Source organism: Lissotriton helveticus, chromosome 5_1 (assembly GCF_964261635.1).
Source record: "Lissotriton helveticus chromosome 5_1, aLisHel1.1, whole genome shotgun sequence".
Taxonomy (NCBI): domain Eukaryota; kingdom Metazoa; phylum Chordata; class Amphibia; order Caudata; family Salamandridae; genus Lissotriton; species Lissotriton helveticus.
In genome coordinates, this window is record NC_136065.1 from 1228979246 (window position 1) to 1228994525 (window position 15280).

Below are 15280 nucleotides of genomic sequence, written 5' to 3' on the forward strand. Positions count from 1 at the left end.
TATCATGTTGTTACTGGTACAGAAAGAGCAAGAATGACAGTAAAGCATTGATCTATTCTTTGATGCAGTTGGCAGCTTTATTGGTTATGAATAGATCTGTATAAATGAATCTTTCTTTTAATGGCCGCCAATGTTGTTTCAGTAATATGGGTGACATGTGGTATACAGCTCTCTTTGTTGTTCTAATAAAAGCTCATTATTTTACAGATTCTGAAAAGGTAAAGGTAACCCCTATTAAAGTCCACCAGCTTAGCACTTAGCTGTGAGTGGCAGTGATATATGTTGAGGTGGAGAGGTAGAGGTAGAGAGAGAGGTAGGGAGGTAGAGAGTGAGTAATAAAGAGTAGAGAGTGAGTAGTAGAGAGTAGTAGAGAGTAGCAGAGTGTAGTAGAGAGAGTAGCAGAGATTGAGTAGTAGAGAGTAGGAGAGTGAGTAGTAGAGAGTAAGTAGCAGACAGTGAGTAGTAGAGAGTAGTAGAGAGTGAGTAGTAGAGAGTCAGTAGTAGAGAGTGAGTAGTAGAGAGTAGTAGAGAGTGAGTAGTAGAGTGAGTAGTAGAGAGTGAGTAGTAGAGAGTAATAGAGAGTGAGTAGTGGAGAGTAGTAGAGAGTGAGTAGTGGAGAGTAGTAGAGAGTGAGTAGTAGAGAGTGAGTAGCAGAGAAAAGGTAGTAGAGAGTGAGTGGTAGAGTGAGTAGTAGAGAGTGAGTAGTAGAGAGTAGTAGAGAGAGATTAGTAGAGAGTGAGTAGTAGAGAGTAGTAGAGAGAGAGTAGTAGAGAGTGAGAAGTAGAGAGAGTAGTAGAGAGTGAGTAGTAGAGAGTAGTAGAGAGTGAGCAGTAGAGAGTGAGTAGTAGAGAGTGAGCAGTAGAGAGTAGTAGAGTAGTAGGGAGTGAGTAGTAGAGAGTAGTAGAGAGTGAGTAGTAGAGTGAGTAGTAGAGAGTAGTAGAGAGCGAGAAGTAGAGAGCAAGTAGTAGAGAGTGTGTAGTAGAAAGTGAGTAGTAGAGAGTAGTAGCGAGTGAGTAGTAGAGAGAGTAGTAGAGAGTGAGTAGTAGAGAGTAGTAGAGGGTGAGTAGTAGAGAGTAAGTAGTAGATAGTGTTTACTAGCGAGTGAGTAGTAGAGAGTGAGTAGTAGAGTTAGTAGTAGAGAGTAGTAGAGAGCGAGTAGTAGAGAGCAAGTAGTAGAGAGTGTGTAGTAGAGAGTGAGTAGTAGAGAGTAGTAGAGAGTGAGTAGTAGAGAGAGTAGTAGAGAGTGAGAAGTAGAGTGAGTAGTAGAGAGTAGTAGAGAGCGAGTAGTTGAGAGCGAGTAGTAGAGAGTGAGTAGTGGAGAGTGAGTAGTAGAGAGTGAGTAGTGGAGAGTGAGTAGTAGAGAGTGAGTAGTAGAGAGTGAGTTGTAGAGAGAGTAGTAGAGAGTGAGTAGTAGAGAGTAGTAGAGAGTGAGTAGAGAGAGAGAGTAGTAGAGAGTGAGTAGTAGAGTAGTAGAGAGTGGGTGGTAGAGAGTAGTAGAGTGTGTAGTAGAGAGTAGTAGAGAGTGAGTAGTAGAGAGAGTAGTAGAGAGTAGTAGAGTAGTAGAGAGTGAGCAATAGGGAGTGAGTAGTAGAGAGTGGTAGAGAGCGAGTAGTAGTGAGTGAGTAGTAGAGAGTGAGTAATAGAGAGTGAGTAGTAGAGAGTGTGTAGTAGAGAGTGAGTAGTAGAGAGTGAATAGTAGAGAGTGAGTAGTAGAGAGAGAGCAGTAGAGAGTGAGTAGTAGAGAGTAGTAGAGTGAGTAGTAGAGAGTGAGTAGTGAAGAGAGAGAGTAGTAGAGAGTGAGTAGTAGAGACTGCGTGGTAGAGAGTAGTACAGTGAGTAGTAGAGTAGTAGTGTAGTCAGTCAGTGTCAGTCAGTGTTAGTCAGTGTCAGTCAGTCAGTGTCATTGTCAGTCAGTCAGTGTCAGTCAGTCAGTCAGTGTGAGTCAATCAGTGTCAGTCAGTGTCAGTCAATCAGTGTCAGTCAGTGTCAGTCAGTCAGTGTCAGTCAGTGTCAGTCAGTGTCAGTCGGTCAGTCAGTGTCAGTCAGTGTCAGTTAATCAGTGTCAATCAGTCAGTGTCAGTCAGTCAGTATCAGCTAGAGCAGCTCTGCTGACCTGGTTCTCTCCCTCTAAAGCAGCTCTGCTGACCTGGTTTCTCTGGCTCTACAGCAGGTCAGCTGCCATGGTTATCTGGCTGTAAAGTAGCTCTGCTGACCCGGTTCTATGGCTCTAAAGCAGCTCTGCTGACCGGGTTCTCTGGCTCTAAAGCAGCTCTGATGACCTGGTTCTCTGGCTCTAAAGCTGTCTGCTGACCTTGGTCTCTGGCTCTAGAGCAGCTCTGCTGACCTGGGTCTCTGATTCTAGAGCAGCTCTGCTGACCTTCTTCTTAGGTTCTAGAGCAGCTCTGCTGACCTGGTTCTCTGGCTCTACAACGGCTCTGCTGACCTGGTTTCTCTGGCTCTACAGCAGCTCTGCTGACCTGTTTTCTCTGACTCTACAGCAGCTTTGCTGACCTGGTTCTCTGCGCTCACGATGCACACACCCGACTTCGTGAAAATATATTTAAAAATAATATACGTTTATTATAAGTACAAATATATTATTTTTATGAATATCTTAGATAAACTCTTGCCACACACATACATCTAATTTTGGAACATACATTTTTTTTCGGGAGTCATGCATGCAGTGCGCCCCCAGCACGTATATGACGTCATGCGGGACCCGCCACCGCGCAAGCGTGCATGTGTCGCGAATGCGCGGGAGCAGGAGTCGCGGACTGGTCGCATACCAATCAAGCACATCACGTTATATTAAATGTATATGATGTAACTGAAAAACACGTAGCCATCGCACACCGTGCGCGGATCCTTCACAACTTTTCTAAAATGGCGGCTAGAATCCGCGCACCCACCGTGATGTGTATGCTTGGAATGGATTTTTTTTTTAAAGAAAATAATATACATATATTAAAATAAAAAATGAAAACAAAAAAATTAATCAATATTTCAGTTTGAATTAAAAAAATATATTTTTTGCAATTTTCAGAAAAATGTATAGTTATTTAATGAATAAAATATTTATAAATAAACAGTTAAAAAACTGTAGAAAATCAGTACAAAAAATAGGTATAACTACTATCACACTTAAAAATTAGCATTTAAAAAACCTTTGGAGATTAAAAATGCTCTGGGTTTATCATCAGTTTGCCCGCTCGAAGCCGAATGTTAAAGGGAAACCGATGAGCTCAATCGATCTCCCTATCCCAATCCCATTTACTAAGCTCTGGGAACGCATTTTTAAAAATTGCACAATAAACTTGCATGGGTCCTGCCCTTCCTTTCCTTCCAGGATCTGTAAAACTCTCAGGTTGTTCCTACATGCTCGGTTTTCAAAATCGGCCAATTTCCATTGGATGTCCTCCTTTATTGCACGAAGTGACTCAGTCATAGCCTTCTGTTTTGCGAGCTCATCCTCTATGTTTGCTATCCGAGTCTCTGCGTCATTAAACCTGGACGTAAAGTCAGCTTGGGATTTGGCTAACCAACGCACCGAGTTTTGCAATTACGACACAAATTCTGGAGTCTTTGACTCTCCTCCCTTGTTTCCTCGCGAAGAGACATGATTGACTGATATATCAGTGATAACGAAATTTCCTCTTCTAAATGTTCCGTAGGTTCATACATGGTTTGGTGATGTAGACTTTGCAACCCTTGTTATTTGTGGTTTGCTGAGTAGGCTGCCAACATCTTTCTCAGGTCAGGTACCTCTCACAGGCATGTGGGTGCTTCATCCACGAGCTCGTCAGCTCAATGACTCACCGGAGTACTATTAAACAGGAACAGAGGTGGGAGCTCACCGCTTCGCCTCCCAGCAAGGTTTGCCCCTGGCATTGTGGTAAATGCAGTTTCACTTCCTTGCTTGCTTCAAGAGTGTTCGAAGTGTTTTGCAACAATTGGCGCACATAGTGCTGATCTCTAGACATGTGTCCTGGTTCTTTAATCATCATCAGTAGAGATTATATTCTTTCAAATGTGGGGTTAGCTGAGTAGGCTGCCAACATCTTTCTCAGGTCAGGTACCTCTCACATGCATGCAGGTGCTTCATCCACGAGCTCGTCAGCTCAATGAATCACGGGAGTACTATTAAACTATTAAACAGGAACAGGGTTGGGAGGCAGTGATATACTACGGAAGGAAATTCAAGTTACTGGTAAGTGCGGTTAGAATTACTTTTCAGGATCAATACTGGGCTCAAAGATGCAGCACTGAGGTCTGTCCTGATGACATGTGAGTAAATCGAAATTTGTAGTTCGGCTAATTTTAGAGGAATATTTGTAAGTTTCAAAAATCGACACTTAGAAACTTTTTCAGCAAAAAGCAAGCAATGATATCTTATGAAAGGAAATTCAAGTTACTGGTTAGTACGGCTAGAATTACTTTTCAGGATCAGTACTGTGCTCAAAGATACAGCACTGAGGTCTCTCCTGATAACAGGTCGGTAAATCGGAATTCGTAGTTCGGCTGATTTTAGATGAATATTTTAAAGTTCCAAAACTCCACACTTAGAAGAATAAGTTGGGAGATAAAGTCCCCTAGAATCTTGAGGGTCCCAAGGGTCAAACTAGCCCACTAGGTACCTCCAGTAAGCGCCACAGATCTGCGTTGCAGAGTGTTGTAAAAAGGGGCGTGGCCTCTGAACACCTCTCTGCAATGCAGCTCCTTGACATATACTGGAGGTACCTGGTGGGATAGTTGGCCCCCAGGGACCATCAAGATTGAAGAGGAATTAATTCCTCAACTTAAAACGCACCACAGGGCGCGTTTGCACAATGGTGAAGGAAGGGGGCGGGCCTGAAGGTGACATGTCTGCAAACACGCCCTGTGGCGTGCTTTAAGTTGGGGAATTAATTCCTCTTCAATCCTGAGGTGCCCTGGGGGCCAACTAGCCCACCAGGTACCTCCAGTATGCGCCAGGGAGCTGCATTGCAGAGAGGTGTTCAGAGGCCACGCCCCTTTTTACAACACTCTGCAACGCAGCTCCGTGGTGCTTACTGGAGGTACCTGGTGGGCTAGTTGGCCCCCAGGGGACCTCAGGATTGAAGAGGAATTAATTCCCCAACTTAAAACGCGCCACAGGGCATGTTTGCACACATTTCACCTCAGGCCTGCCCCCTACCTTGCAGAGAGGTGTAAAAAGGGGCGTGGCCTTGACCACCTCTCTGCAATTCCCCAATTTAAAATGCGCCACAGGGTGCGTTTGCAGAGTGTTTTTGTGAGGGGCCTGGCCTAGGGCCGGTCGCGTCTCTTTATTTTTTTTTAAAGGGGTGCTGTGTGGCCCCCTTCCTTTTACTTTTTTGGGGCCCTGGGGACACCATCCCCCAGGGCCTGACCCCAATATTTAAACTAAACATTTTATTTACGGGAAGGGGGCCGCGTGGCCCCCCTCCCGTGGCCTATTCCGGGCCCTGGGGACCCCATTCCCCGGGGCATGGGCAATTTAAAAAATATTTTTATGGAGGGGGGCTGTGTAGCCCCCCTCCTCAGGTCACTTAAGGCCCCGGGGACCCCATCCCCCGGGGCCAACCATTGTTTTACTTTTTAATCTTTAAAAATGTTTAATGGTGGAGGGGGGCCGCGTGGCCCACTCCCGGGCCACTTGTAGCCCCCGGGACCCCATCCCCCGGAGCTGGCCCCCTTCGTTGGGGACCATGAAGGGTCCCCAATCCCCCCACGCTCCCAGCCAGCTCCCCGCCTTCTGCGGGAGCCGGCATTGCTTTTCCACATGCGGAGCAGCTAACATGCTGCTCCCCATATAGAAAAGCAATCAGCTTTGCTGCATTGAAGTGAGAGCAGGTTTCCCTGGTCTCGCTTCAATGAAGCAAACCAGTTTGCAAACAGCAGTGTCCCGGCGGTGAGCCGGCCCTGAAGGGGGGGGGTGGCGGTCCCCAGGGCCATCAATGGCTCCAGGAGGGGGGCAGCGTGCCCCCTTCCCTCCTTTTCCAAAGCCCCGGGAGTGGTGGCTGGGGAGTCCATAATGGACCCCCAAGTTAAAAAAAAAACGTAGTGCTCTGGGGAGAAGGCGGTCCCTGGGGCTTATTGGGGGCTCAAGCCCCCCCCACACAGGTTGATTTAATTTTTAAAAATCCAGGGGGCTGGCAGTCCCTGGGGCTTGGGGGGGCATGCATCCCCCCCACGTTATACTTTAAAGCCCGGGGGGTTGCGGTCCCTGGGGGTTGGGGGTGCCTTTGTGCCCCCCACCCATGTTTTGTAAAGCCCCTCCATTACTATAATATATTGTCCCCAGGACTTGGCCCCCCGGGGGCTAATTATAAACGAAGTGCGGGAGCCCGTGCTTAGTTTTTTTTTTCAGCAGCGGGATGCGCGGATCCTACGCGCATCCCGTGATTTTAAAAAAAAAAAAACTTTTTTTTTTTGGGTCTTGGGGGTCCTTTTGGGACCCCCTGAGCAGGCCTAGGGGGTCAGGGTGTGTCTACCCTGCCCTCTTTGTTTGTTTTGCATGTTTGTTTTCTGCTTTCTTGTGCCTCGGTTCTACCGAGGCACAAGATGGCTTCCAACACTTCCTGGTTTGAAGTGTTGACAGCCGATTAGCATAAAGCTCGTGCACGGGAGGATCCGTGGCCCTAGATATATATGTACTTTTAATTGTGATTTTCTCAGCAACTACTGAACGGATTTACACCATTTAAGCAAAAGGCACGAGTCTGAACTAAGGACTACCTCTTTGCCAAATTTGGTGTAATTCCGTTCAGCAGTTCGGGCTGTAGCCGCGATGAACGGTTCCTATGGGAAATTGCATAGGGAAAACACATTTTGCGACCCCCCTTTTTTCTAGGACCCTGCTTGACGAATCACCCCGAGACTTTCAGGATAGGAGCGGACCGGAGCTAGCCATTAGTTTGAAAATTTTGCGAAGACGCGTCAACTGGCGCCAAAGTTATTCCAAATAGAATGTTGTGGATTTCCTATGGAAAATAGGTCCTAACTATAACTAACTACTGGCGACCACCAGTAGATTATATATATATATATATATATATACATATATATATACATATATATATATATATATATATATATATATATATATATATATATATATATATATATATATATATTCACTGAAAAAACCATAGGTTAGAGACCATATATAGTTAGCTGGACATTTTATTGACATAAAACCAATGAAATTCCATATATAGTTAGTTGCACTAACTATATATCGCGCACCCGCAATCCACTGCTGATGATGTCACATATTACATCATTCATGACTTGGTCAGTGACATCACTGATGACATCACTGATGACATCTCAAATGACATCACTGATGACATCACTGATGACATCTCAAATGACATCACTGATGACATCATGACACACCAATACCAGTTACTACATACGCACTCACTGATTCCTACGTCTACACACACATTCACTCATTCACCCATACAATCACTCATACATACAGTCACTCATTATTACAACACTATCATATGCACTCATACACCTATGCAGACACTCACACACTGCCACTCATCCATGGAGTTACTCACACACCTAGTCAGTCCTGTAAAGAATCAATCACACTTCCATTTCCTCATCTATACAGTTAAACACAGAACACCATACTTCAGTGACATCACTGATGACATCACTGATGACATCTCAAATGACATCACTGATGACATCTCAAATGACATCACTGATGACATCATGACACACCAATACCAGTTACTACATACACACTCACTGATTCCTAGGTCTACACACACATTCACTCATTCACCCATACAATCACTCATACATACAGTCACTCATTATTACAACACTATCATATGCACTCATACACCTAGTCAGTCCTGTGAAGAATCAATCACACTTCGATTTCCTCATCTATACAGTTAAACACAGAACACCATACTTTTCACACATATACTAACACATACTTACTCTCTTATACAATCACTGATACAAGTACACATTGATATGCACAGAGTCACACACCTCCCAGCCAGCCACACACACACTCAGTCTTCCATACATCCACTCATTCTTCAATATGTAAAACATATTTAAACTTTACAAAAACACACAGACACTAGATGATGTCATCAGTGATGTCATTTGAGATGTCATCAGTGATGTCATCAGTGATGTCATTTGAGATGTCATCAGTGATGTCATCAGTGATGTCACTGACCATGTCATGAATGATGTAATATGTGACATCATCAGCAGTGGATTGCGGGTGCGCGATATATAGTTAGTGCAACTAACTATATATGGAATTTCATTGGTTTTATGTCAATAAAATGTCCAGCTAACTATATATGGTCTCTAACCTATGGTTTTTTCAGTGAATTTTCAAGGTTTTGTAAATGCAAATTCCTAACTATATATGGTCTATAACCTATGGTTTTTTCAGTGAATATAAATATAAATGCATACATAAATATACATATATGCATACATATGCATGTTATTTACATGAACGTTTTAAAAACACTAATAAAAGCAAAGCTAAAAAGCCACCTCATTACAAACAGAATGGCTTTAACTTAAACGAGGGCGAGATCTATTGCATTTTCAATGCTTGTTTACTTTGGTTCTATCAAGAAGGCATTCAGATGTGTCACACATTTGCCATAAATTCTGAATGTTAGCACTCTAGTTGCTCATTAGATCACTGTAGTAAAGCTAGTGCTCACCAGGGAAGTCTGCTGCTAATCATGGTTTGCAGCCATTTTCCCGCATTTTTTATCCCGCAGACTTTCAGTCCGCATACCATTATCCCGCAAGGTCATTGACCTCGCATACCATTATCCCGCATTTTTTCAAAACGCATGTGCATTTATCGCGCATGCCTTTACAAAGAATTACGTTTTAAAGGCATGTATGGTAAATGCATTTGCGTTGTGAAAACCACGATGATGAGAGAGGTAAGTGGGTTTGTGTTAATTTTTTCGTGGGTTAGTGATTGTGTAGTGTAGTGTAGTGTTGTGTAGTGTAGTGTTGTGTTAGTGTAGTGTAGAGTTGTGGTGGTTGTTTAGTGTAGGGTCATGCTGGGGGTAGTGTTTTAGGGTTTAGGGTTGTGTTGTAGTTTTTGTGTAGTGTAGGGTCATGCTGGGGCTAGTGTTTTAGGGTTTAGGGTAGTGTTGTAGTGTTTGCGTAGTGTAGGGTCATGCTGGGCGTAGTGTTTTAGGGTTTAGGATAGTGTTGTAGTGTTTGCGTAGTGTAGGGTCATGCTGGGGGTAGTGTTTTAGGGTTTTGGGTAGTGTTGTAGTGTTTGCGTAGTGTAGGGTCATGCTGGGGTGTAGTATTTTAGGGTTTAGGGTAGTGTTGTAGTGTTTGCGTAGTGTAGGGTCATGCTGGGGGTAGTGTTTTAGGGTTTTGGGTAGTGTTGTAGTGTTTGCGTAGTGTAGGGTCATGCTGGGGGTAGTGTTTTAGGGTTTCGGGTAGTGTTGTAGTGTTTGCGTAGTGTAGGGTCATGCTGGGGTGTAGTGTTTTAGGGTTTCGGGTAGTGTTGTAGTGTTTGCGTAGTGTAGGGTCATGCTGGGGTGTAGTGTTTTAGGGTTTTGGGTAGTGTTGTAGTGTTTGCGTAGTGTAGGGTCATGCTGGGGGTAGTGTTTTAGGGTTTTGGGTAGTGTTGTAGTGTTTGCGTAGTGTAGGGTCATGCTGGGGGTAGTGTTTTAGGGTTTTGGGTAGTGTTGTAGTGTTTGCGTAGTGTAGGGTCATGCTGGGGGTAGTGTTTTAGGGTTTAGGGTAGTGTTGTAGTGTTTGCGTAGTGTAGGGTCATGCTGGGGGTAGTGTTTTAGGGTTTAGGGTAGTGTTGTAGTGTTTGCGTAGTGTAGGGTCATGCTGGGGGTAGTGTTTTAGGGTTTAGGGTAGTGTTGTAGTGTTTGCGTAGTGTAGGGTCATGCTGGGGGTAGTGTTTTAGGGTTAAGGGTAGTGTTGTAGTGTTTGCGTAGTGTAGGGTCATGCTGGGGGTAGTGTTTTAGGGTTTAGGGTAGTGTTGTAGTGTTTGCGTAGTGTAGGGTCATGCTGGGGTGTAGTGTTTTAAGGTTTTGGGTAGTGTTGTAGTGTTTGCGTAGTGTAGGGTCAGGCTGGGGGTAGTGTTTTAGGGTTTAGGGTAGTGTTGTAGTGTTTGCGTAGTGTAGGGTAATGCTGGGGTGTAGTGTTTTAGGGTTTTGGGTAGTGTTGTAGTGTTTGCGTAGTGTAGGGTCATGCTGGGGGTAGTGTTTTAGGGTTTAGGGTAGTGTTGTAGTGTTTGCGTAGTGTAGGGTCATGCTGGGGGTAGTGTTTTAGGGTTTAGGGTTGTGTTGTAGTGTTTGCGTAGTGTAGGGTCATGCTGGGGGTAGTGTTTTAGGGTTTAGGGTTGTGTTGTAGTGTTTGTGTAGTGTAGGGTCATGCTGGGGGTAGTGTTTTAGGGTTTAGGGTAGTGTTGTAGTGTTTGCGTAGTGTAGGGTCATGCTGGGGTGTAGTGTTTTAGGGTTTTGGGTAGTGTTGTAGTGTTTGCGTAGTGTAGGGTCATGCTGGGGGTAGTGTTTTAGGGTTTAGGGTAGTGTTGTAGTGTTTGTGTAGTGTAGGGTCATGCTGGGGGTAGTGTTTTAGGGTTTAGGGTAGTGTTGTACTGTTTGTGTAGTGTAGGGTCATGCTGGGGGTAGTGTTTTAGGGTTTAGGGTAGTTTAGTTGTTTAGTGTATGCTAAAGGCATATTCGTTCTAAAAGTTTTCGTTATTTTAATTTGCGGCCTAATAGTACATGCGGGATTTTTTTTGCGGACTGATGGTATGCGGGATTTCGTCATATATTCGCTAATCATACTTTCTATGGCAAAATGAACCCCCTCATTTTGTTCCTTTTTAAATTAAATGTTTTAAGAGTTACCACTTTATTCCAATCAAGATGGCTTCAGGTGTGCCATACCTTTGTAATAAGTAGGACTGTTAGCACTCTAGTTGTTCTTTAGAACACTCTGGGACATTCTGTCATTGGGCTATAGTTGGGCTACATCTGGCTGATATTTGGGCTACATTTGTTTTTTTTTGTCTCTGGTGGCCATCTTTGGGCTACATTGGGCTACATTGGGCTACATTGGGCTACATTTGGGCTCCAACATATATATAGCCCAATGTAGCCCAATATATATTTTTCAAAGTTAATTTTCGTGAAAACCACTGGAGCCTATATCTTGAGACATAGCAAAGGCACATCGGGCTACCAGTCCCTACAATTTTGCCAAGTTTGGTGTAAATCCATTCAGCCGTTCAGGCTAAAAGTGAGGCCAACCGCCCTATGGAAAATTGCATGGGAAAAACACGTTTTGGGACCCCCCTTTTTTCTCGGCCCCCCCTTGACGAAACCCCCCCAAATTTTCAGGGGCTGCTCAGAAACAAAATGTTCCATTTTCCTGAAAATTTCAGCCAATTCTGTCCTCAAACGCCAAAGTTATTCGACATAGAATTTTCAAAAATCCCATAGGAAAAAAATCCTAACTATATATACCTACTGGCTATCGCCAGTAGGTAATGTGTGTATATTTTTTTTGTTTGTTTTTTTAATAGGTAATATATATATATATATATATATATATATATATATATATATATATATATATATATATATTTATTTTTTTATTTTTTTTAGGTACATTTTAAAATTAGTTTATGGACTTTTGTGCAATGTAAAATACTCCCATTGTAAAGGCATGAAATGTAAAGACGCCCAATGAAAAAAACCAAATGACTCCTGAGGTAGCCACTGCAGGGAAGCACACCACTTCTAACATAGCTCAGAGGATTGAGACAGTGATGCTTTCTTGTGTAACTTGCAGATGCCAAGCTTGATACTCTGCAAGCCAACTCAGCCTTTCATTCTCAAAAAAGTTTATGAAATGAGCATTTGTAATAACAGTAATAACATTAAGATCAGTCATTCAAGTACTACAAGATGTTCACATGTGTGGACTGGACTCTTTTTAAGGGTCACTATGCTATTGCTGAACCAGACATTCTGCCGATACAGCAGACGATTCAAAGCCAGTTCTTCCAGTCCCTGGCTTGCCAGCACAGGCTTTGAGTAACACCCGCCTTTAACAGTGAGACTCCATGGAGGGGGGCACATATCCATTGAAAATGTTTTTTTCTTTTCAAATGTATATGTCGTAGGCCATTACTGAATGAAGCCAACCCTGTATTTTAATGTGACAAAACAGTAATGTTTTTCTCCTTCCCTTCTCCAGGTAACCTTTCCTGTGGTGGTACCCTGTCCTGGCAAAATGGATTCTTTAACAGCCCAAATTATCCAACCCCTTATCCCAACAATGCCTACTGTGTCTGGAATATAGAGGTGGAGACCAGATTCTGCATTCAACTTAACATCTTAAATTTACGGTAAGCAAAGCCAGAAGGTACATTTAGCTCTAAATCCTTTCATCTGTGGCCATAATCAACTATAACCATTAGTAATTTAAGGTGTAAACGCTCAACCCTATTAGATATTGTACATGTACCATGGTGCTCACTACAGATGTGTGAATAAGTAGAATGATTCTCATTTGAGTTCAACTCAGGCATAAACTATACTGCACTTCATCTCTGTTCATGAGATTGATGCCATACATTGAAAGCTCCTAAGGTCACCAAAGAAATTGCAAGCAGGGGCATAGATTATAAGCAGTGAGATTCAGTGGGTGTGAATCTCAGATTTACTAACTAATAAAGCTGTGGGCTGCAGTCTGGAGGGGTGAGATTAACAAGGCTTGTGATGGACTATACTCACAAGGATTAGGGTCAGCACTGATTTGCATTTGATGGGCATCGGTGTAAAGTGGCACAGTGGGTGAAAAACGATGGGTTGGAATGCTACCCCAAGGGATTGCCACTGGTTAGACTATTTGCAAGTGTTCATCCCATCACCTTTTGGGTGTTTCCTTGCGAGTGGTATCCCCAGATACTTGAAACTGTTGCAGATTTCCAAGCCTACTATTACCACTGTTTGTGAATTACACCAAGTAGTACATGTGTACCCATTAAATGAGTATTTCTATGGGTGCAGATTTACAGATTTTCTAGTATATTTTAAAGATCCAGATCCGAAAAACGAACAAGTCAAAACTTAGTGAAATGAGAATGATGCGAAAAACTGACATAGATATAGCAGGCCTTACTGAGAGACCCCAGAGACAACTACCAAACCAAGAATACATTTGAGAGGTGTCATACACCAAACACGTCAGCTGAAAATGTGCCTCAGCCAGTCCTAGAAGGCCCTAATAGTTTACCCTGGGGACTCATGTCTATGGGCGTGCACAACACAACGTCTTTGAGGGCCAGATGTAGGTCGGTCGGTAACGGCCGAAAATCGGTATTTTCGGCCGTTACCGACCGGAAAATCAGATTTGAGATGTAGGGCCCAGAATTTTACAGATTCGGTAAATTTACCGATCGGTAAATTTACCGAATCTGTAAAATACCGAATCGGTATTTATACCTATTCGGTATTTTTGATATGTAGGTGGGACTCTTCTGAGTCCCACAACCCTTACCGATTCTGTATTTTACCATCAAATATATTTGATGGTAAAATACCGATTCAGGTGTGCATGCACATGTGTGCATGCACACCTGTGCCATATGACAGGCAGACCTGCCCTTAGGGCAGGTATGCCTGCCACATGGCCCCGAATCTTTTTTGGGGGTGCTAGAGGGTGTCAAAGTGACACCCCCTGCACCCTTGTCAAAATCTGTATTTACCGATTCGGTAAATACCGACCGGTAATGCCCCATTCATTCCTATGGGCTTTAAAGCCCATAGGAATGAATGGGCCATTACCGGTCGGTATTTACCGAATCGGTAAATACAGATTTTTACCGATTCGGTAGCAGGAACATCTGGATGTTCCTACATCTCAACCCCTTAGATTTACCGATTTTGAATTACCGAATCGGTATGATTCGGTAATTAAAAATCGGTAAATCTATTTTACCTACATCGGGCCCTGAGTCCCTGCCCTGGGACCCCTTATTTTAAATATATTTTCACTGATCACTTATTTTAAACGTATTTTCACTGCACAAACACTTCTTCATCTCTATTGTAGGAAACCTCGATGGTAGAGTTGTCAAATCTGTGCACAAGGACATGGCACCATATTTCTAGTACTCACCTTTAAAAAATAATTTTATTAAGTATTAATAATGTTGTATTGCATTGGCAGTGCCCATGACAGCCCATGTACTAAGCTTGAGTGCAAATAGAGGAGGGAGTTTAGACACATGAATAAGTTGAGCCTAGCCAGAGCTTAGCCAAAGGTCTGGCTTGGCTCTAGCTGTCTGTGCATGAGCCAAACCTTGAAAACATTTGGTATGTATATCGTGCAACACACATAATGTAAACAAATCAAAAAAGTGTGTTTCTTTAACACGGGGAAGTGTTTCACCTTAATACATCAGATTATATCAACGCCAAGATATACTTGCAGTGCACTTTATAAATATACGTAACATATCACTGCATGGATAGGCATTCATTAGCAACGATTGTTTTAGAAATATTCATGGCTTGCACAATTGAGAATGACATTGGTGAAGAGTCAAGTCACTAGTCATGTAAACCCTAAATGTGTCCTAGATTCTTATTATAGATGGATTAACATTACAGTTTATTAAAGCAAATTTAAGAGGTGCTAGGAAAGTGCACATCTTGACCTGAAAAAGTATTTGGGAGGTTTCACACCCTTAAACACCCATGAAGCTACTTCCCTGATTGAAGACAGCAACAAAATGCTTTTTCAGTGTCTTTGTAAAGATCCAGAGATTTGTCTGATAAGATAGATTTGAAGGGAGAGCATTCTATTGCCTGAGCAGCAGGGAGTAAATAGATTTTCTAACAGCTGATAGTGTACAAAAAGGGTTAGGAGGATATCATTTACTTAAATTTTAAATCGGTGGTGGCATCTGCAGAGACGATCTTTGGTAGGCATTGCCAAGATCATAGTGCAGGACAATCCTGCTTAAACAGATGAAAAACCAACATCAAGTGCACAGTAAGCTTAGCACCAGTGGAAATCACTGGTGCGGAATTTCGTATGACAGTAGGTCTCATTTGTATAGCCTGAATGGGACAGGAGTACCAACATGCAGGCGATGGTAAAAGATTAGATAAGGGAAAGTGCTTTAAAATAGTTCCAGGAATAAAATGCAGAAACCTTTTGCAGTGAATATTGACTCAATGAACTGCAAATTCATTGCATCTGACAA

At 43.1% G+C, this 15280-nt stretch overlaps 1 protein-coding gene across 1 annotated transcript in view; it reads left to right on the forward strand.

The window, feature by feature from the left end:
- Positions 1 to 15280, forward strand: part of LOC144752607 (scavenger receptor cysteine-rich domain-containing protein DMBT1-like) — a 1088995-nt gene that overhangs the window by 753242 nt on the left and 320473 nt on the right. Inside the window, exon 51 of the mRNA XM_078640489.1 lies at positions 12262 to 12412. Within this exon, the coding sequence (XP_078496615.1) occupies positions 12262 to 12412 (151 nt within the window). The remainder of the gene's footprint in view (positions 1 to 12261; positions 12413 to 15280) is intronic.